Source organism: Ornithorhynchus anatinus, chromosome 2 (assembly GCF_004115215.2).
Source record: "Ornithorhynchus anatinus isolate Pmale09 chromosome 2, mOrnAna1.pri.v4, whole genome shotgun sequence".
NCBI classification, from domain to species: Eukaryota; Metazoa; Chordata; class Mammalia; order Monotremata; family Ornithorhynchidae; genus Ornithorhynchus; species Ornithorhynchus anatinus.
The window spans coordinates 1994447-2016547 of NC_041729.1; the positions used below are offsets into that span (position 1 = coordinate 1994447).

General features: G+C 58.6%; 1 protein-coding gene across 1 annotated transcript in view; it reads right to left on the minus strand.

The window, feature by feature from the left end:
* The window catches only part of RBM19 (RNA binding motif protein 19), a 97572-nt gene that overhangs the window by 52742 nt on the left and 22729 nt on the right, over positions 1 to 22101 (minus strand). Inside the window, exons 16-21 of the mRNA XM_029058132.2 lie at positions 21456 to 21582; positions 16318 to 16487; positions 15387 to 15447; positions 14644 to 14723; positions 13786 to 13841; positions 12655 to 12771 (exon numbers count right to left, since the gene is read on the minus strand). Of these exons, the coding sequence (XP_028913965.1) occupies positions 12655 to 12771; positions 13786 to 13841; positions 14644 to 14723; positions 15387 to 15447; positions 16318 to 16487; positions 21456 to 21582 (611 nt within the window). The remainder of the gene's footprint in view (positions 1 to 12654; positions 12772 to 13785; positions 13842 to 14643; positions 14724 to 15386; positions 15448 to 16317; positions 16488 to 21455; positions 21583 to 22101) is intronic.

Consider the following 22101-nt stretch of genomic DNA (forward strand, 5'->3'; position numbering starts at 1 on the left):
AGAGAAGTGAAGCGCCTCACCCAAGACCACACAGCAGACAAGTGACGGAGCCGGGATCAGAATCCGGGACTTTCTGACTCGCAGGCCTGGGCTCCAGCCACTAGGTCACACTGCTTCGTTCAGGAAAGCCCAGCCGGCGGATGCCATGGTGGTTCCGCCCGGTCTCCTCCGTCTCCAATAGCAGCTTCAGGAGGTGAGAGGGTGGTGGGCTCTACTGGACTTTGCCCTCGGGGCAGGGGAGGACCCCTCACCCTCCACGCCTTTTTCCTCTAAGGACTCGCCCTTCAGCGTCTACTGTGTGACCTTGGGCGAGTCACTTTCTCTGGGCCTCAGTTATCTCATATGGAAAATGGGGATTGAGACTGGGACGGGGGCCGTGTCGAACTCGATTTGCTTGCATACACCTCATGGATTAGTAGAGTGGCTGGCATATAATAAGTGCTTAACGAACACCATCAATATTACAGTAGACCGTAAGTTCCTTGGAGGCAGGGATCATTCATTAATTCATTCAATCACATTTATTAAGTGCTTACTACTGTGTGCAGAGCACTATACTAAGCACTTGGGAAGTAGAATTCAGCAACAAATAGAGACAATCCCCGCCCACAATGGGTTCCCCGTCTGGAAGTGGGGAGACAGACAGCAAAACAAGTACACAGGCATAAGTAGCATCTACCAACTCTATCGTGCCCTTCCAATCACTCAGCACGATGCTCTGCACGTAACAGACTGTAAGCACCCTAAGGACAGGGTTTCTACTAACTCTACTGTCCTCTCCCAGGTCTTCAGTACAGTGCTCTGCCCACATCAGACTGTCAGCTACCTGAAGGCGGGGGATCACATCTGCCTCTACTTTACTCTCCCAGATGCTTAGTTCTGTGCCTTGCTCAGTAAATACTCCTGATTGAGGTCACCGAATCCTGCCAGTGTCGCCTTCACAACCACTCTCGAAGCTGCCCCATCCCCTCCAACCAACCAGATTGGCACCAGGCTGGTCCGAGCGCTTATCCTTTCTCTCCTTCATTCGACCCTATTTATTGAGCGCTTGCTGTGCTCAACCACTGCGTCAGCCTCCTCACTGACCTCCCTGCCCCCTGCCTCTCCCCACTCCAGTCCACATTTCGCTCTGCTGCCCAGGACCTTTCTCTATAAAGAACAACGTTCGGTTCATGACTCCCCACGCCTCAAGAACCTCCAGTGGTTGCCCATCCGCCTCCGCATCAGACAGAACCTCATTATCATCCGCTTTGAATCGCTCAACACCTCGCTACTCTCCTACTATAACCCAGCTGGCACGCTTTGCTCCTTCCTTCCTTCATTTGATTGTATTTATTGAGCACCTACTGTGTGCAAAGCACTGTACCAAGAGCTTGGGAGAGTACAACACAACAGTACACAGACACATTCCCTGCACACAACCAGCTTACAGTCTAGGGGCGGGGAGAGAGACGTTAATATATATAAATGACAGATATGGACGTAAGTCGTGCGGGACCGGGAGAAGGGAAAAACCGAGGGAGCAGGTCAGGGTGAGGCAGAAGGGAGTGGGAGAAGAGGAAAGGAAGGCTTAGTCAGGGAAGGCCTCTTGGAGGAGGTGGGCCTTCAAAGAGGCTTTGGAGCCGGGGAGAGTAGCGGCAACAACAGGACTGACTGGACTTTGGCCGCGGTTCTCGGGGACCGTCAGATGCTGCTTTTGGGGACCCCCCCAGTTAGGGCACAAAGCACTTTAGCTCATTTCGGGCAGGACGCGTGTCTACCAGCTATGTTAAATTCTACTCTCTCAAGCCCAGTAAAGTGTTCTCTGTACAGAAGCACTCAATAAATACCGCTGATTGATTCAGGGGCCGCGGGTCCGGGGGCCGTCCCCATCCCGAATGCCCTGGACCCGCAGAAACTAACCCTCAAACGCCCACCACTGGGAAGCCGTGCCTGACTCACGGAACTTGTATTTCCCCCGGCGATTAGCACGGAACGTTTAGTACCGTGACTTGGGGTTGAGATTGAGGGAAGGGCTCCATGCCGGGGAAGCTGTCGAAGGAGAAGGAAGTCTGGGAAAATCCAAGAACTCGGAAAAGCTTCCCCCCGCTTCCAGAGCCCACAGCTCTCCTTACTAAACCAGGCTTGCGGATAAGTACAGGCCCGTAAGCGGGGGATTGGAGACGCCAGTTTCAAGCATGTTCAGATCTCGGTGAACCCGGACTCTGCATCGTCTAGTGGACAGAGCACAGGCCTGGAACTCAGAAGGACATGGGTTCTAAGCCCAGCTCTACCCACCACTCGTCTGCTGTGAGACCTCGGGTAAGTCACTTCACTTCGCCGGGCCTCAGTTACCCCATCTATAAAATGGGGATTAAGACTGTGAGCCCCATATGGGACAGGGACCGTGTCCCACCCAATTTACCTGTATCCACGTCAGTGCTTAGTACGGTGACCGACACACAGTAAGCACTTAACAAATACCACAATTAATAGTATCATTATTATCATTATGGCTAGGGCTGGGCACGCAGTTCAGGCTCAATCAAAACCGCTGCTATTGTTGTCGTTGTTATTATGGCAGCGGGTAGATTTTTTTAACGGTGTTTGTCAAGTGCTCATTATGTGCCAGGCACTGTACAGAGCACCGGGGTGGATACCAGCTAATCGAGTTGGACACAGTCCGCGTCCCACCGAGGGATCACAGCTTAAGTAAATGGGAGAACAGGTACTGGATCCCCAACGTACAGTTGAGGAAACCGAGGCACAGAAAAATGAAGTGACTTGCCCAAGGTCACACAGCAGACAAGCAGCAGACGGCTCCCCCTCCTTGTCCCCGGCCCCTGCTGCGCACGCTTAAATGGTGAGTGCCCGGGGGAGGGACCCTCCAAAACCCCAGCGTCTGCTGCCCTAGCCCTCGTTCTACCCTCCGTACTAATGTTCTCAGCACCGCCACACAGACAATTCACTGCTAACGAGGTCGGGGGGAAAGGGGGGCGTTCTCCTTCCTCCTCCCCCCGACCCCAGCCCGCCCTCTTCCCCAAAACCCTCAGATGACACCAACACCAAACAGAGCCTGCACCTTTGATGGTCTTCCCTACAGGTGGGTTGAAAAATACAAACGCTGTGGGCAACGGGTGAGCTATTGTGTGTGGATGTGGGGAGAGACCAGAGGGAAGGAGAGACAGAGATGGGGGGAACGGGGAAACGGGGATGGGGAGATAGGGTCAGGGCTACGGGGACAGCGATAAGGAGGCACAGGGAGGCAGAGGGACGGGGCGAGAACATCATCGGGCAGTTCGGGGCTTCGAGCCCAGGCGCTCCCCCGGCCCGTTCCCCTGCCCCCATCCCCACCTCCCCTGGGACCCCCGAGCCCCCTGCCTGGCGTAGGTGTCTGTGAGCTCTGAGCGGCGATGGCAGAAGCTGGCACCTCCCTGACAGGCGCTGTCAAAACAGTCTCCCAAGCCCGGGCCCGCTAATAACGCGAAAATGAGATACAAATGAACGGCTAGCTCGGGGCTGCGCCCCCACCTTCCCTCCACTCCTGCTCTCTCCCCACTCTCCCGCCTCCCCTCCCTCGCCATGCCCTACTCCCCCCTCACCACCCCACTCTCTCCCCACTTCCCCGGACCCCCTTCCCCACCATGCCCCACTATCCCCCCCACCCCATTCTATCCACCCTCCCCCGGTCTCCCTCCCCAACAATGACTCTCCCCAACTTTCGGAGCCAAACTGAAGGCCCGTCTCCTCCAAGAGACTTTCCCAGACTAAGCCCCACATTTCCTCCTCTCCCATTCCCTTCTCCAGCACCCTGACTTGCTCCCTTTGTTCTTCCCACCTCCCAGCCCCGCACCACTGGAGCCCATATCTGTCATTTATTGATTTCTATTAACATCCGTCTTCCCCACCTCCCCAAGACTGTAAGCTCATTGTGGGCGGGGAAAGCGTCCGTTTATCGTTAGCACTCAAGTGCTTAGTACGGCGCTCGGCACAGACTAAGTGCTCGATAAATACAACTGAATCGAATGAATGAATGAATGAATGAATGAATGAATGAATGCCCCACTATCCCCCGTCCCTCTCCCTTACCGTACTCCATTAACCACCCCTTCGAGAAGCAGGGTGGCTCAGTGGAAAGAGCCCGGGGCTGGGGAGTCAGAGATCATGGGTTCAAACCCCGGCTCCACCACTTGTCAGCTGTGTGGCTTTGGGCAAGTCACTTAACTTCTCTGGGCCTCAGTTCCCTCATCTGTCAAATGGGGATTGAGACTGTGAGCCCCACGTGGGATAACCTGATCACCTTGTATCCTCCCCAGCGCTCTGAACAATGCTTTGCACATAGTAAGCGCTTAACAAATACCAATAATTATTATTTCCGTGCTCTCTCCTCACTCCCTCAGGCCCCCTCCTACGTCCTGCTCTCCTATCCCACCCCCAGTTCGCCCCCCTTCCCCGCGGTCCACCCAGTGAGGGCATCAGCTTCGGAGGTGGGTCCCCGCCTCCTCCCGCCTCGCCCCGCCACCCTTCAAAGCGGGGGCCTAGATTTCAGGCCTCCCCCAGCCCAGCCCGAGGCTTCCAAATGCCTTCTCCCTCCCGAACCCTGAGCCCTCTGGGCCTGGCAGGCTCCCCCACGACTTAGCACAGAGTGAGAGCTTCCAATTGTCATCCATGACGACTGTCCCACTTCCTTTCCCGAGCGGGCAGTCCAGTAAAAAGCCACCCCTTTTCTGAACAATGACGTGCAATAGCCATAAGAGCCCTTCAAAAGCTGGATAATACTGACGATAATAATAGTAATAATAATAATAACAATAGAATCAATTAGGCGCCTCCTCTGTACTAAGCTCTGAGAAAGAGACAAGACAATTAGGTCAGACACAGTCCCTATCCCACACGGGGTTCAGTCTAAGGAGGCAGGACGAAGACCTAGTAATGGGAGTCAGGGGACTTGGGTTCTAATTCCGATTCTGCCACTGGCCTGCTGCGTGACCTCGGGCAGGTCACCTAAAGAATATGGACCTCGATAATCTGTAAAATGGCAATTAAATTTCCACGTTCTCCCTTCTACGTAGACTGTGAGCCCCATATAGGACAGGGACCGTGTCTGACCTTATGATCTTGTATCTACCCCGGAACTCGGTATGCTGCTTGATCCGCAGTGAATCAATCAATCAATAAATGGTAATTATTGAGGGCTTACTCCGTGCAGAGCACTGTACTAAGCACTTGAAAGAGTACGACGCAACAGACTTAAGAGGATACGTTCCCTGACCGTAATGAGCTTCCAGTCTCATTAATATAAGTGAAATCCCAACGCCACAGCATTTACGTCCACATCCGTAACTCATTTATTTCTATTAACGTCTGTCTCCCCCTCTAGATTGGAAGCTTGTGGTGGGCAGGGAATACGTCTATTGTATTCACTCAATCGTATTTATTGAGTGCTTGTTGTGTGCAGAGCACTGTACTAAGCGCTTGGAAAGTACAATTCAGCAACAGATAGACAACCCCTACCCGACGACGGGCTCATCCGTACTCTCCGAAGTGCTTAGTACAGTGTTCCGTACACAGTAAGCGGTCAATAAATATGAGCGAATGATTGAATGAACGAATGATGTCATTATCACGATCGCTATCATCCCGATCACGCCCGATGAGGCAGGTCGTGGTGTCGGACAGTCCATCCCTACCCGTGAGGAAGGGGTGTCGGGAAGGGTGGCGAGCCCCGAAACAACGCCGCGGTCAGAGAGGACACCCTGGGTTGACCGGCTGGATCACGGGGCCGGCCCCACGACGCCGGGGGTGTGAACACCGGGAGACGGTGGGCGACCGTCCCGGGGGTCGGCCCAGCCGGGCTTTCTGCTTCATGCCCGACGTGTGGCAGGCCTGGAGGGTCTGGGAGTCGGTCGCTCGTATCTCTTGAGCGTCTTCTGGTGCAGAGCACTGAACTAAGTGCTTGGGAGAGTACGACGGCAGAGTAAACAGACACATTCCCTGGCCACAAGAAGCTTACAGGCTAGAGGGGCTGGGAAGGGCAGGGGAGGAGGAGGGAAAGGTAGGGAGGTGAAAGGAGGAGCAGGGAGAGGCAAGAAAGGAGCTGGGAGGTGCAGGGGAGGAGGAGGAAGGGGGGAGGAGGAGGAAGAAGGTACAGGGAGAGGCAAGGGAGGAGTAGGGACGGAGGAGGGAAGGGTAGGGAGAAGGGAGGGGCAAGGGAGGGACCCGGAAAGCAGATGAGAGGGGCAAGGGAGGCAGAGGGAAGAGCAGGGAGGAGCAGGGAGAGAATAGGGAAGCGTGTGGGGGGTAAAGGAGCGGTTGTGGAGAACAGCATGGTGGAGGAGGGAAGGCAGAGGGGAGAGGAGCGAGCAACCGGGAGAGGGAGGGTGGAGCAAGGAGCCGGAGGGGAGAGCAGGAAGGGGCAGAAGCGGAGGAGCAGCACGGTCTAGTGGATAGAGCACGGGCCCGGGAGTCAGAAGGTCACGGGTTCTAATCCCGGCTCCGCCACTCGCCTGCTGTGTGACCCCGGGCAAGGCACTACGCTTCTCTGGGCCTCGGTAACCTCATCTGTCAAACGGGGATGGAGACTGTGAGCCCCCACGGGGGACCGGGACTGTGTCCAACCTGATCTGCTTGTATCCACCCCAGCGCTCAGTACAGCGCCTGGCACGTAGTAAGCCCCGAACAGATACCACTATTATTATTAGGAGGGAAGGGCGGGGAGGGGCAGGGACAGGCAGGGGAGGGCCGGAAGGCTGCTTGGCCCTGGCTGGGTGACTTGGGGTTCGCGATCCAGCAGCTCCGCTGGCGCCCCCGGTTCCCCCTCCCTCCCCACCCCTCCACCCCCACCCCCGGCTCGGGGCCCAGCCCGCCTCCCCTCCCCCATCGCCGGGCTGACGAGAAGTGCGCGGGGCTGTGCGACAGCGTGAAATTAATACGATTTTGGGGAGAGATGGCAGTGAATAATGAGCATCTCAAGTCCCTCTCCCGGCCCTCCCCTCCCCCCCGGCCTTAACCCCTCCATCCCCGAGGCCCGCCCGCCCACCCAGGCGGCACGGCCTCGGGTTCCCCGGCCTCCGCCGCCCCCGGGGGGCTGGAACCGGCCAACGGCGAGGCCGGCCGGAGGTCGGGCGATCGGAGCCTCCGGTGCCGAGAAGGGTGTCCCCGCCTCACGCGTCCACCCAGGAGAACGAGGTTTCAGAGCCCCCTCTCCCCGGGGCTCGGGTGGGACAAGTGCGGGGCATGTGCAGGGCGAGGGTGGTGCATAATAATAATAATAATGTTGGCATTCGTCAAGCGCTTACTATGTGCGGAGCACTGTTCTAAACGCTGGGGGAGATACAGGGTCAGCAGGTTGTCCCACCTGAGACTCACAGTCTTAATCCCCATTTTACAGATGAGGTAACTGAGGCACAGAGACGTTAAGTGACTTGCCCACAGTACATGGTGGGGGCATGTGCGGGGAATGTGCAGAGCAGGTATGGATGTGTGTGGGATGCATTCAGGGTGTGCGACCGGACACGTGATTTATTACTTATAAATTAAAATTATTTTATTATAAATCCCTAATTTATTTTATGTCGATGTCTGTCTTTCCTTCCACACTGTACGCTCGTCGTGAGCAGGGAATGTGCCTGTCAGCCCTGTTATACTGCAAGCCCGGTGGAGTGGCTAGAGCCCGGGCCTGGGAATTAGAAGGTCATGGGTTCTAATCCTGGCCCTGCCCCCTGTCTGCTGCGTGACCTCAGGCAAGTGACTTCACTTCTCTGGGCCTCAGTTATCCCATTTGTAAAATGGGGCCTGAGACTCTAACCTGATTAGCTTGGATCCGCCTCAGCGCTTAGTACGGTGCCCGGCACAGAGTAAGCGCTTAACATGTACCAGAAATGTTACGGCAGTCTGTCCGCTCCTTCGGGGCAGGGATCCTGTTTTCTAGTTCGGTTGTCTGTCAGTCAATCATATTTCCCGAGCGCTTACTGTGTGCACAGCACTGGACTAAGCACTTGGAAGAGTACGACATAACGGTATAACAGAGTCACTGTCCACAATAAGCTTACAGTCCGGAGGGGGAGTGCTCTCCCAAGCGCTCACCACAGTGCTCGGCACATAGTGGACGGTAAGCTCCTACAAGGGCAGGAATCATTTCTACCAGCTCTACTGTACTCTCTCAAGTGCTCGCTCCAGTGCTCCCCACACACACTAGTCTGTAAGCTCTATGAGGGCAGGGATCGTGTCTACTAACCCTATTATAATCCCTCAAGTGCTTAGCTCAGTGCTCTGCACGGCAGACACTCAATAAATAGCACTCATTTTCTGACTGCCTCCTGGCCAAAAGGTTTCGTTCCCTGGCTGGTTCCCAATCGATCCCCCTGCTCCACATAATAGTAATGACTGTGGTATTTGTTATTAAGTGCTTGCTCTGTGCTAAGCACTGTGCAGAATGTCCCCGACAAACTCCCTAGGCCCCACCTGGTGGGCAGGGCGGGCCACGTCGCCCGTTCAACTTAAAAATCACCTTGCTTCTCTGGACCTCAATTACCTCATCTGTAAAATGGGAGTTAATACCGTGAGCCCCATGCGGGACATGGACCGTGTCCAGCCTGATTAGCTTGTATCTACCCCAGCGCTTAGTACAGTGCCTGGCGCATAGTGAGCACTTAACAAATACCATAAAAAAACAACTTAGTGTAGCTTGGGAGAAAGAGCCCAGGCCCGGGAGTCAGGAGGTCTGGGTTCTAATCCTGGCTCCTCCACTGGCCCTGCTGGGTGATCCCGGGCGAGTCACTTTTCTGTGACTGTCTGCTCATCTGTAAAATGGAGCTCAGTTCCCCGCACTTCCTCCCCTACAGACGTAGGTCGGGGACTCTGATTGAATTATATTGTTTCTATTTAGGTATTTATTTATTTATTTATTAAGGGCTTACTGTGTGGTCAAGCATCATTCTGAGCGCCGGGGTAGGTACAGGTTCATTAAGTTGGACACAGTCCCTGTCCCACATGGGGCTCATAGTTTAAGATGGAGAACAGGCATCGACTCCCTATCTCACAGATGAGGGAACTGAAAAGCACTGAAAAGTGAAGCGACTTTCCCAAGGTCACACTGCAGGCGAGTCGCGGAGCCGGAATTGGAACGCAGATCCTTCTGACTCCCAGGCCCGGGCTCTATCCATCTGGCTAAGCTGCTTCTCAGTGTGTAAGATCTGACATCCTGACGTCCGTCCCAGAGCTTGGCACAGGGTAAAGGACTCAGTCAATGTCCAGATGATCCCTTCCATTCCTACGCCCAGCCTGCCCTCGATTTCAGGGAAAGACCTCCTTGTGCCAGCAGAAGATACCAGTAGACCCCCACCCCAGGGAGTGGGCACCTGGGCATTTCCCTCCAACTTTAGACCCCCAGCCCAGCCCGGTCTCTGGTGTTGCTTTTTCTTTTTTTGTGGCATTTATTCATTCATATTTACTGAGCGCTTTACTGTGTGCCGAGAACTTTACTAAGCCCTTAGGAAAGTACAATCGATTATAGACATTCCCTGGCCACAGTGAGCTTACCGTCTTAGGTGGGGGAGACAGACATTAATACAAATAAAATTACAGATATGTACTTAAGTGCTTTGGAGATGGGAAGGGGGGATGAATTAAGGGAGCAGGTCAGAGTGATGCAGAAGGGAGTGAGAGGTGTGGAAAAGTGGGGTTTAGTCTGGGAAGGCCTCGAAGAGGAGATGGACCTTCAATAAGGCTTTGAAGGAGGGTACGGGGGGGGGGGGGGGGGTCACTGTCTGACGGAATTAAGGAGAAGGGCGTTCCGGGCCAGAGGCAGGACGTGGGAGAGGGGTCGACGGCGAGACAGGCGAGATCAAGGCGCATGGAGAAGTTTAGCTCGAGAGGAGCCAAGTGTGCGGGAGAAGCGAGGTGAAGTATGAGGGGGCAAGGGGATGGAGCGCTTTAAAGCCAGTGGGGAGGAGTTTCGTTTGATACGGCGGTGGATGGGCGACCACTGGAGTATTTTGAGGAGGGGGGTGACGCGTCCTGAACGTTTCTGTAGAAGAATGATCCGGGCAGGAGAGTGAAGTCTGGACTGGAGAGGGGAGAGACGGGAGGCTGGGAGGTCAGCAGGGAGGCCGACGCAGTCATCCAGGAGGGATAGGCTGAGTGACCGCATTAACGCGGTAGCAGTTCGGAGGCGGAGGAAAGGGTGGATTTTAACCGTGTTGTGAAGATGAGACCGACGGGATTTTTGAAGTGCTCACTCTGTGTCCAACACTGCTATAAGCACTGGGGTAGGTAGGAGTTAACTAGGTCGGGCACCGATCCCGTCCCCCATGGGGCTCACAGTCTACGTAGGAGGGAGAAGAGGTGTTGAATCCCCATTTCACAGTTGAGGAAACTGAGGCACAGAGAAATGAAGTCACTTGCCCACGGCCACACAGCAATCCCGGGCTCAGGCATTTTCCACTAGGCCTCTCCCCCGTCCCCCCCGTCCGTCTGTGTCTCCTAAACCCCTGTGGTCCGGGGGAGGGGGGCCGGGGTGAGGTACCGGCAGGCTGGGGAAAGGAGGAGCCGAGGGCCAGCGCCGCTGCTGGATGCCGGCCTGGGGTCTCCCCCGCCGGCCTGGCCCTCGACGCTGCATCCCCTCCCGGCCGCTTCCACGCCGGCAGCCCGAGGTGATAACTCGGCTTTTGGCCCCGGGGCGCCGGGGGTCTCTCCACCCGGCTGAGACAGCCCCCCCAAACGGGGGGGCTTAGGCCAACTGGCGGGGGAGGGAGGACCCCAGGCCCTGACCCCTGCTTCTCCCGGTTCCTGGCTTCTCCCGGCCCCCAGCTCCGGCTTCTCCCGGCCCCGCGCTTCTCCGGACCCCAGGCTCTTCCCAGCCCTGACTTTCGCCGGCCCCCGGCTCCTCCAGGCCCCGGGGCCCGGGATTCCAGGGAAGGCTCAGGGCGCCCCCTGCTGCTCCGCCCGAGGAATGGACAGGCGCTGCAGAAGCCAGGAGAAAGCGAAGCGGCCGATCGATCCGTCCATCCGTCCATCCGTCCATCCATCAACCGGCCTGAAGGACCGCGTTTCCCGGGGGTGGCGGCAAGCCGTACCAACGCAGACTCCACCAGGGAGGGGGAGAGACCACGCTGCACCCCCAGAAATACACTCAGTCGGGGGGCCGGGGGCCAGAGCGTATTTCGGGGAAAGAGCCCAGGCGGGAATCGGGAGACCGGGATTCGAATCCCGGCTCGACCCCTTGCCCGCCTCCATCACATCCTCCTACCGGGGATTCCTTCCGGTGCCCATCTCCCCCCGCACACCCTCCCTTGAGGACGGGGATCGTGCCGACCCGTTCTAAGGAAGCTCTACGTTGGCGGGGAACGGGCCGCTTCGGTTTAGTCTTCCCCAAGCGCTTAGCTCGGTGCGCTACGCCCAGTGGGTGCTCAATAAATTCTACTACTTCTACTCCTGCTTTTAGACCGGAAACACCCTGAGGGCAGAGACTGTGTTCTCCGTTCATAATGCCTGCCCATCAAGGTACCAGTGGAAAGAGCCCAGGACCAGGAGTTGGGACCCCCGGATTTTACTCCCGGCTCCGTCCCCCTTGGCCCCTCCGCCCCGGGCGTGCTGTGCGCTCTTGGACATGGCACTTCACCTCTCTGGGCCTCTGGTTCCTCCTCTGTGAAATGGGAATCAAAAGCAGCTTGGCCTCCCGGATAAAAGCCTGGGCCTGGGAGCCAGGAGGGCCCGGGTTCTAATCCTGGCTCCGCCACCTTTTTTTTTTTATGCTATTTGTTAATCGCTTACTATGTGTCAAGCACCGTTGAAAGTGCTGGGGTAGAAACGAGGAAATCAAGTTGTCCCATACGGGGCTCACAGTCTTAATCCCCATTTTACAGATGAGGGAACTGAGGCCCAGAGAAGTTAAGTGACATGCCAAAGGTCACACGGCAGACGAGTGGCGGAGCCAGGATTAGAACCCACTTCCTCTGTCTCCCAAGCCCGTGCTCTTTCCATTAAGCCACGCTCCGTCACTCGTCTGCTGGGTGTCTCTGGGCAAGTCACTTCACTTCTCTGGGCCTCAGTTCCCTCATCTGTAAAAGAGGGATATAAGACTGTGCCGGACAGGGACCGTGTCCAACTCAATAATACTCCGTATCTACCCCAGAGTTTAGTACAGTGCCTGGCACAAAGTAAGCACTTGATTTCCACAATTATTATCATTACTATTATTATCATCATCATCAGGTCCACTCTCCCTCTCTTTTAGAACCGGTTCCCTTGGCGGGCCAGGGGCTGGCCCCCATCTGATGATCTGGTTTCCACCCCAGAGCCAAGCCCACAGCTTGGCACGTAGTTGGCACTTAAATACCATTAAACAGACAAAAAAACAAACACTAAACTGTCATCTGTTTTGCAACCGAGACGGGTCTCCCCGCGCTCCGACCTTCCGGCCTCTACCTGCAGCGCCCTCTCGGTGCCAGAAGCCTCTGCGCGGGAGGAAAGCCGAGCCCCATCACGCTCACCCGGACCCGAGAACGGACCGCCACGTCCGAAAACCAACACCGAGACCGAGGAGGAGGAGGAGCCGGGCGCGGAGCAGAGGAGGGGTCTCGGAAAAGCCGCGCCCGCTCCCGTGCCGGGGGGCCGGCGCCGGGGTGGAGGGCGGCTCCTCGGCGGGACGGTGGACCCCCGCTGGGCTCCCCTTACCTGAACAGCTCCCGGATTTCCCGGACGGTCGCTTGGAAGGGGATGTTGCGGACGAGGATCTTGGCCGTTTTCTGCTTCGCGGGTTTCTGCTTCTTGCGGGCAGAGGTCACGGCCGTCCTGGGGAATCGAGGGACGGACAGCGTCACCCCGGCCCCTCGCCCACCTCCGGCCCCAGCAGACCCTAAAGGGGGACGTCGGCGGCTACGGCGGGATGCCGGAGGGAGGGGGGCTGGTTCTCAGCCCTGTTTACCCGCCCCAGTGGAAGGGGTGCAAGTGGCCAGAGGAGGCCCCCCGAAAGACCGCACCTCCCGCGCCCTGTCGCTCCACCCGCTCCTTCTCTAATGGAGAGAAGCAGCGTGGCTTAGTGGATAGAGCACGGACCTGGGAGTCAGAAGGACCTGAGTTCTAATAATGTTGGTATTTGTTAAGCGCTTACTACGTGCCGAGCACTGTTCTAAGCACTGGGGTAGACACAGGGGAATCAGGTTGTCCCACGTGGGGCTCACAGTCTTAATCCCCATTTTACAGATGAAGTAACTGAGGCACCGAGAAGTTAAGTGACTCGCCCAAAGTCACACGGCTGACAAGTGGCCGAGCCGGGATTCGAACCCATGACCTCTGACTCCAAAGCCCGCGCTCTTTCCACTGAGCCACGCTGCATGTCGGCTGCGTGACCCTGGGTGACTGACTCACTTCATTCCTCCGTGCCTCAGTTACCTCATCTGTAAAACGGGGAGACCCGTGAGCCCCATTCGGGACGGGGACTGTGTCCAACTCGATGAACTTGTATTTACCCCAGCGCTGGGAATGGCGCTTGGCACATAGCGAGAGCTTAACAGGTACCATCGTTATTATCGGGAACGTGTCTGTTCTGTGTTGTACTGTCCTTTCCCAAGGGCGCAGTATACTGCTCTACACACCGTAAGTGCTCGATAAAGATGACCTTCATCGACCTTTTGCCACGCCTGCCTCGCCGGGCCCGTCCCGCCAAAGCCAGGGGTGGACGCGCGTTCACTCCAGACCCACGCTTGTTGGGGTCACCCGGCTGCGGGACACGCCTAGGGCCCGGAGAGGAGGGAGTCGGCCGGGCCCCCCCCCGCTTGTCCCCCCCGGGGATACGGGGACACTCACTTGATGGCCCGCTCCGAGATCTTCACCTCCACCTTGTGTCCGTCCACCAGGCAGCCCTGGAAGACCGAAGGCGGCAGGCATCCCGCATCCCACCCCTTGCCCGGCCACCGCACCTCCCCGCTGGCCGAGCCCTCGGAATAGCCCTCCTCCTCCAGGAGGGCCTCCCCGATTAACCCGCGACGCCACCGGTCACCCCGACAACCATCCGGCATAGGCTCGCTTAGCTATTCGCTCTTGGGGAGCAACCGGGGGCATATACGTGTATAACCAACCGGCCTGTCGATCGTTCACCCGCATTACTCAATTTCAGAGCATTTCTCAGCCCCCCCATTAGAGGGTGGGCTCGTGGTGGGCAGCGAGGAATGCGCCGTGCACCTCTGTTGTCCTCTCCCAAGACCTCAGGACACCACGCTGACCCCCGGGAGGCTCGGAACACCTGCTTCGGGTCCTACTCCCCCAGCGCCCGACGCAGCGTCCATTCCCCCCGGTGGGTGCTCAGCTCGGTTCACTGCACCCGGCAGGTTCTCGGTACAATTCGCCGCCCCCGGCGGGCGCTCGGTACGGTTCGCCACGCCCGGCGGGCGCTCGGTACGGTTCACTGTACTCGGCGGGTGCTCGATATATCCACCGCAGCTGGTGGGCACTTGGTCCAGTTGACTGTTCATTCGATCGCACTTATTGAGCGCACCGCGCAGAGCACCGTACCGAGCGCTCGGAATGTACAATTCGGCAGTAGATAGAGACACTCGCTGCCCAACAACAGTCGAGACGGTCTGTAGTCAGCAGACCCTCAGCCCAGTTGCCCGCACCCGGCGAGCCGGCCGCCGGTGGCTCCGGTGATCGCGGCGGCTACTTTACCTGGAGCTGCCGGAGGGCCTTCTGGGCCTGCTCGGGTCTCCGGTATCCCACGAAGCCGAAGCCCAGGGAATGCTGCGTCCCTGCAGTCGTCGGGCACGGGAGGGAGATCGGACGACGCTGGAGGCTGCCGGGCCCGGCGCTGGCCTGCGCCCGGGACCCCGCGCCCCCGGCCGGAAGCTTCCCTCCGGGGGGGCCGGGGCAGAGCTATCACCCCTCGGCTGGGTCCGACCCTTCCCCGTGCCCCTCCCGCTCCCCACGGCGAGGGGTCGGAGGGAGGGACCCCAAGCCGGGCTGCTCCGACAGGACTCAAGCCTAGGGAAGTGGAGTCCCTTAAACTGTGAGCCCCCCCCTCCCGAGGAAAGGGACCGTATCCGATTCCCAACTGTATTTTTTTCCTAGTGTTTAGTACGGTGCCCTGCACACAGGAAGTGCTTAATAAATCCTATCGCTACTCTCTTTTTCAGGGTCGGGGTGCCGTCAGCAAACCCAGCCCCCGCCACCCGGCTGCCAGCAGTCTCCGGGGAAAGAAGGCCGGGGCGGCGGATGTCTCGAGGGGGGAATGTTCTGGGAGAGCAGGAAAATCCAATTCCCGGATAAAGAGAGCTGGAGGCCTTTCCCAGCAGCACAGGGTGGACCCTAGGTCTGGCGTGTGCCCGGTGAGTGCACACGCCACTAGCATGTGCTTGGCTGGCATGCGGCTGCTGCAAGCATTCTCTCCGGTGCCTAGATGCCCAAGCCCCTACCTGCTCTGTTCGTCTTCTTGGAGATGGAACAGGTCCTCACGGCTCCCGCTTTGGAAAAGGCCTGGAAAACAGTTTGGGAACGTTTCCTTACGTGGTCGGGGCCCGGGGTTTTGGGGAAGGGGAGGGCTGAAAGCGCGGCACAGTGGATAGAACAAGGGCCCGGGAGTCAGAAGGTCATGGGTTCTAAGCCTGACTCTGCCACTTGTCAGTTGTGTGACCTTGGGCAAATCATTTCACTTCTCTGTGCCTCAGTTACCTCATCTATAAAATGGGGATTCAAATTGAGCCCCACCTGGGACAGGGACTGTGTTTAGGACAGTGCCAGGCACAAGGTAAGTGCTTAACGATTACCATTATTGCCATTATTATTAATTACAAGGCCCCCCCCCCCAGCCCTCTCCAATCAGGCTCTCTGCAGCTGATCATGCTAATACAATCAATAACGACAGTATTTCTTAAGCACTTATAATGTGCCAAGCACTGGGCTGAGCGCTGGGTAGATACGGTCCCCGTCCCAATGAGCCTCACAGGTCGAAGGGGAGGGAGAGCGGGTATGGGATCCCCATTTTACGGAGAAAGAAACCGAAACCCAGAAAAGTGACGTGACTTGCCCAAGGTGGAACACCGCGGGCTATCCGGCCATGCCCGCGGATCACGTGACTCCTGTCCCACTGGGAGTCCCGAGGGAACGAGGGCCCGGTCCACCCTGCCACACCCCGGGGAGGGGGCCCTACCTCGGCTCCCGGACGGCTCAGGACCCAGCACCGGCCCGCGACGGTTGGCGTGGCACAATGGCACCCGCTCGGACGTCAGGGTGATGCTGAGGGGCCCGAGGGTGGCCGGTGGGCAAAGAGGGTGGTCGCCGGAGACCCAGCATCAGGGTGGCGAGAGCCCCCTCCTCCCTCCCCTCTGCCCTTTTGGCGCCACTCACTTCTTTCAGTGTTTCCTCTGTCGTGGAGAAGTTGAGGTTTTTGATGAAGAGGGTGCATCCCGGGAGATTCTCGTCCTCGTCCTCCTCGTCCTCCTCTTCCTCCTCCTCCTCCTCCTTCTCCGCCTCTGCCTCCTCCCCAGGGAGACCATCTGGTCCCTCGGTCTCATGGCCTGTGAAGAACGTAAGCCCGTCAGCGACGTGGTTCCCGGGGCCAGGGTCCAACCGGGCTAGGGCTCTGTCCCCGCCTCACGGGAAGGAACCGGGTGATGCCTGTCCACCTGGACGCCTGTCCTGGTGGCTAGGGATGGACCATCCAACGCGCGGCTCTCCCCCAGTGACCCAGCACGGACCACTCAACCCCCCGACCCTGCCCTCTCCATCTCTAATTCTCTCCAGTGACCCAGCATTGACCACCTGATATTCTTGGCCCTCGGCGGGTGGTGATCCCGCCGTGACAATCCCCCCGACTTCGGTTCGGTTCCAACCTGGGGCCTCGTGGAGTCTCAGGGTGGAGCCCAAGGGCTGGCATGATGTTGCCCTAGGTGCCCGGCGGGCAGACGAAGGCTCTCAGTTCCCTTGCGGGCTCTGCGGGGACCTTCGGGCTTCCAAACCAGCCCTTCCCCGGCCCAGCGAGGCCCTCCCCTCTCGAAGGAGGGGAGGGACGCAGGACATACAAGGAAACAGATTTTAGAGGAGGAAACCGAGGCGTAGAGAAGTGAAGTGACTTGCCCAAGGCCGCACGGCAGGCAGCGGTGAAGCTGGGATAAGCTTAAACAGATAAGAGCCCAGGTGACGACGCCGACGGTACCCGTCTAAGCACTTACTAGGCATCAAGCACTGCTCCGAGCGCTGGGGTAGACACTAGGCAGCCAGTTGGACGCAGTCCTTGACCCACCTGGGGCTCAAAGTCTCTACCTCCATTTTACAGACGAGGTAACTGAGGCACAGAGGAAGCGAACCGATTTGCTCAAGGTTACACAGCAGACAATTGGTGGAGCCAGGATTAGAACCCAGGTCCTCCTGTGCTCCATCCACCAGGCCCCGCCGCTTCTCACAATGTGGAGCAGGAGTGGGAAAGGGAGTCGGTCAGAAGCAGCATGCCCGGGAGCCAAGGACCTGGGTTCTGATTCCGATTCAGCCACGTACCTGCTGGGGGACCTCGGGCGAGTCACTTGACTTCTCTGTGCCTCGGTCCCCTCATCTGTAAAGTGGAAATTCAATTTCTGTTCTCCCTCCTACTTACACTGGGAGCCCCAAGTGGAACCAGATTATCCTGTACCTAACCTAGCGCTTAGTACAGTGCTTGGAGCAGAGCGGGAGCTCAACAGATACCTCGGCTCTTATTATCATGACAGTGGTGAGAGAGAGAGAGAGATGGGGATAGAGAAAGGCGGGAGGGAGGGAGGGAGGGAGGGAGGGACTGTACTGACGTCTGTCTCCCCCCCTTAGACTATAAGCTCACTGTGGGCAGGGAATGTCACTGTTTATTGTTCTGTTGTACTTTCCCAAACGCTCTACACACAGTAAGCGCTCAATAAGTACGACTGAATGAATGAGGGTTCGGGGGTGACCCCGGGAAGGGCCGCACGTGGAAGCGGAACAGATTTCCGAAGCGGATCCCCCGCCGGAAACGGAAGTTTGGGAAGGGAACTAGATGTGGGCCAGTGAAACAACGCGGAACGGGCCAGAGGAGGGAGAGATTTCAGGGGAGGAGGATCGTGGAGAACGTGCTGGAATACACTCTGGCCCAAAGAGCGCTTAGTCCGGCGCTCAGAACAGTACCCCAGCGTTTAGAATAGTGCCTGGCAAACAGTAAGCGCGTAACAGATACCATAATTATTATGAGAAGCAGCGTGGCTCAGGGGAAAGAGCACGGGCTTTGGAGTCACAGGTCATGGGTTCGAATCCCTGCTCTGCCACGTGTCAGCTGTGTGACTGTGGGCAAGTCACTTCACTTCTCTGGGCCTCAGTTCCCTCATCTGTAAAATGGGGATTAAAACCGTGAGCCCCACGTGGGACAACCTGATCACCCTCTACCTCCCCCGGCACTTAGAACAGTGCTCTGCACATAGTAAGCGCTTTACAAATATCAACATTATTATCATCGTTACAAGTACTGGAGAAAACACACTGGCTCTTAGACTTAAAGTACAGTACAGGTAGGGGAGAGTACGCGTTGGCCCCTAAAGCGAAAAGTGACAATAATGATTTTGGCACTCGTTAAGTGCTTGCTATGTGCCAAGCGCTGTTCTAAGCGCTGAGGTAGATACAAGTTAATCAGGTTGGACACGGTGCAGGTTGGACACCCGCTCTTTCTGCGAATGGGGCGGGAAGATTTCCGGCGTCCCTCCCTTCAGCTTCCCGCCCCCGCTCGCCAGACCGGCGGGCCGGTAGGTAGGTAGGTGAGCGGGCGGACGGACGGACGGGCGGACGGACGGGCGGGGAGGCGGGCAGGCCGACAGGGCCGTTATCAGTCCCCGGCAGCTTTCCCCGGCTCCCGCGGCTCTTTCATCTGGAAGCGAGGGGCACGAGAAGGCCGCTGTGTCCCCTGCCCATCCCCGCGGGGCTGACAACAGGAGGGCTTTTCAGAAAGGGATCGTTTTTGTCCTCCCCGTGTGCCGACGTCTAGGAATACAGTCGGAGGGGGAGGGGGGCGTCCCCTTGGTTCGGCCCCCGCCCCCGCCTCCTCCCTGAGGAAGGCAGCTCTCCGGGCCTGAAGCGGGGGTGGACGGGAGCAGGGAGGAGATGGGGTGGGGGGGCGGGAGGGGGGAGTGAGGAGAATGGACACACACACACACACACACACAAACACGCCGTGCAGAAAAAGGTCGCGTCCTTGAGCCGACAGCTGAGGGAATCTCCCCCCGCACAAGGCACTCAGTGGGGCTTGAAATTAACCCAGGCCCAGAGGACTCTGGGACCTCAGCCGGTCCGGGAGATGAACGGCTCTGGCTGAGCCCCCCCGAGGCAGGCTCCTTGTACTTGCCTACCACCCCGCCCCCCCACCCGCCGTTGTTGGGGGGAGGCTGCAGGTGGGCCACCTCCTCTCTGCAGGGGCAGCCGGAGGGGGTAGGGGACCTTCCACCTCTCTCTCCACGTCCCGCGGGAGGGGTTTGGAGGATCCCGCCTCCGAGGCCGAGACCGCCCCTCCTCCCCCACGGCCTCTGCCCTGGGTCGGTTCACCCTGTCCTCCTCTCCCGGCTGCACGGCCGAAAGAGTCGCCGTCCCTCGATCTCGTGTATCTCGCCGCCGACCCCTCGCCCGCATCCTGCCTCCGGCCTGGAACCCCCTCCCTCCTCATATCCGACAGACGGCGACTCCCCCGCTTCAAAGCCTCATCGAAGGCCCATCGCCTCCGAGAGGCCTTCCCTGACTAAGCCCTCTTTTCTTCTTCTCCCACTCCCTTCTGCATCACCCTGACCCGCTCCCTTTATTCACTCCCCCACCAGCCCCCACGGCACTTACGTCCCTATCTGTGATTTACTGATATCCACGTCTGTCTCCCCGTCTAAACTGTAAGCTCGTTGTGGGCGGGAAATATGTCTGTTCCACTTTTGCACTGTACTCCGCCCAGCACGTGGTACAGTGCTCTGCACACAGTAAGCGCTCAATAAACACAACTGACCGACTGAATCCCCGGGGTCCCCACACCCCCGGACCCGGCTCCGGCCCGGGTTCATCGGTCGGCCCTGCGGCCCAGGGACGGATGCGGGGCAGTGACCGCGCCGAGTCCCCTCCCTTCCCCCGTCCTCCCTCCCTCTCTCCCCCCACCGCTGCCTGACCGGTTAGCCTCTGACCTTTTCTGTTGGTTTGCCACACTTGAGCCTTTTTTAATAATAATGTTGGTATCTGTTAAGCGCTTACCGTGTGCAGGGCACCGTTCTAAGCGCTGGGGTGGACACAAGGGAATCAGGTTGACCCATGTGGGGCTCACAGTCCTTCATCCCCATTTTCCAGATGAGGGAACTGAGGCCCAGAGAAGTGAAGTGACTCGCCCACGGTCCCACGGCTGCCAGGTGGCGGAGCCGGGACTGGAACCCATGACCTCTGCCTCCAACGCCCGGGCTCTTTTCCACCGAGCCACTTAGTGCAGTGCTCTGCACAAAGTAAATGCTTCATTCATTGACTGATTCGTGCGTAATTACTGAGCGTCTACTGTGTGCAGAGCACTGTACTAAGTGCTTGGGAGAGAACACTGTAACAATAAACAGGCACATTCCCCGCTCGCAGCGAGCCTCATTGACTTCTCCTCCTCTCCCTGCTGAACCTCGGGAAGATCAGAAGTCCCTGGGGCAGACATCGCCGATCACACTGCCCAGAACCACCCAGCGCTCTCGGGCAGGACCCCCCAAGGCCCCAAGAGACCGGTCCTGACCCCCACCCTGACAGTAAGGGGTTCCCTTCCGGGTCTCATCGTCCTCCATCCAGCCTCGCCTCACTGGGCGGGAAGCAGCGGGTGGGCGGAGGAGCGTGCCTCCGGCGTCAGAGTCTCCTCCCTAGCGCTCAGTACAGCGCAAGGCGCCGTGGGGGCTCAGTACAGATTAGGATCCTCAGGGGTTGCTTGGGACATTGGCCCATTCCCAAGGGGAGCTCGGGACACTGCCTGGTCCCCAGGGGGAACTCAGGATGGGCCTGGTCTCCAGAGAGAGCTCAGGACAGTGCCCGGTCTCCGAAGGGCGCTCAGGCCGGCGCTCGGTCCCCAGGGGAAGCTCAGGACAGTGCCCGGTCTCCGGAGAGAGCTCAGGACAATGCCCGGTCATCAGAGGGAGCTCAGAGCAGTGCCCGGTTCCCAGGGGGAGTTTAGGACAGTGCCTGATCTCCAGAAGGCACTCAGGCCAGCGAAGGGGGCTCAGAGAAGTGTCCGGTCCCCGAGGGTGCTCGGGACAGCGCGTGGTCTTCAGGGGGAGTTCAGAACAGGCCGTAACGGCTAGCCAGCTTTCGTCTAGCATCTCCCGGAGAGTCTGGAGCAGCGCCCGGAGCAACGGCGGAGCCCTGAGACCCCCCCGCCGGATCCAATGCCGGGTGGACCCAGCCAGGACCGGGAGGATGCTCTCCCTCGGGGCCCGAGCTTCGGGACCCCCACCCCCCCAACAGCGGTCGGACCCGGAGGGACCGCCCCGTCCGCGGCGCCAGCTTACCGGCTCCCGCTTCGGCCCGGGCGTTCTCCTCCCCGGCCGGACCCTCCGGGGGCGCTTCCTTCTGGGGGTCCGAGCTGCCGAAGATGCCCATGGGGGCCCATTCCAGGTACAGGGGGACGTGGTGAAACTGGTGAGGGAGGGTTAATTAACGTCGGTATTTGGTAAGCGCTTACTACGTGCAGAGCACCGTTCTAAGCGCCGGGGGAGATACGGGGTAATGAGGTTGTCCCACGTGAGGCTCCCAGTCTTCAGCCCCATTTTACAGATGAGGGAACTGAGGCACGGAGAAGTGAAGTGACTCGCCCACAGTCACACAGCTGACAAGTGGCCGAGCCGGGCTTCGAACCCGTGACCTCGGACTCCCAAGCCCGGGCTCTTTCCGCCGCGCCGCTTCTGCTTCTTCAGGAGAAGCGTCCCGTCAGACGGCTGGACGCCGTCCCCCCCCTCCCCCAGGGTGGCGGGCCTCGGACCGGTTCCCGCCGGGATGGAGGGCCCAGATGGCCACTTCTGGCCTTCCTGGGCCGCTCCCAAGGTTCTGCACGCGCTGCCCATCTCGCGGCAAAACCCCCGGGCCGGACCCCTCCTCCCTCCCGCTCTCCGAACCACGCATCCGCCTCCTCCCTTTCCTCCGGGAGGCTTTTCCGGA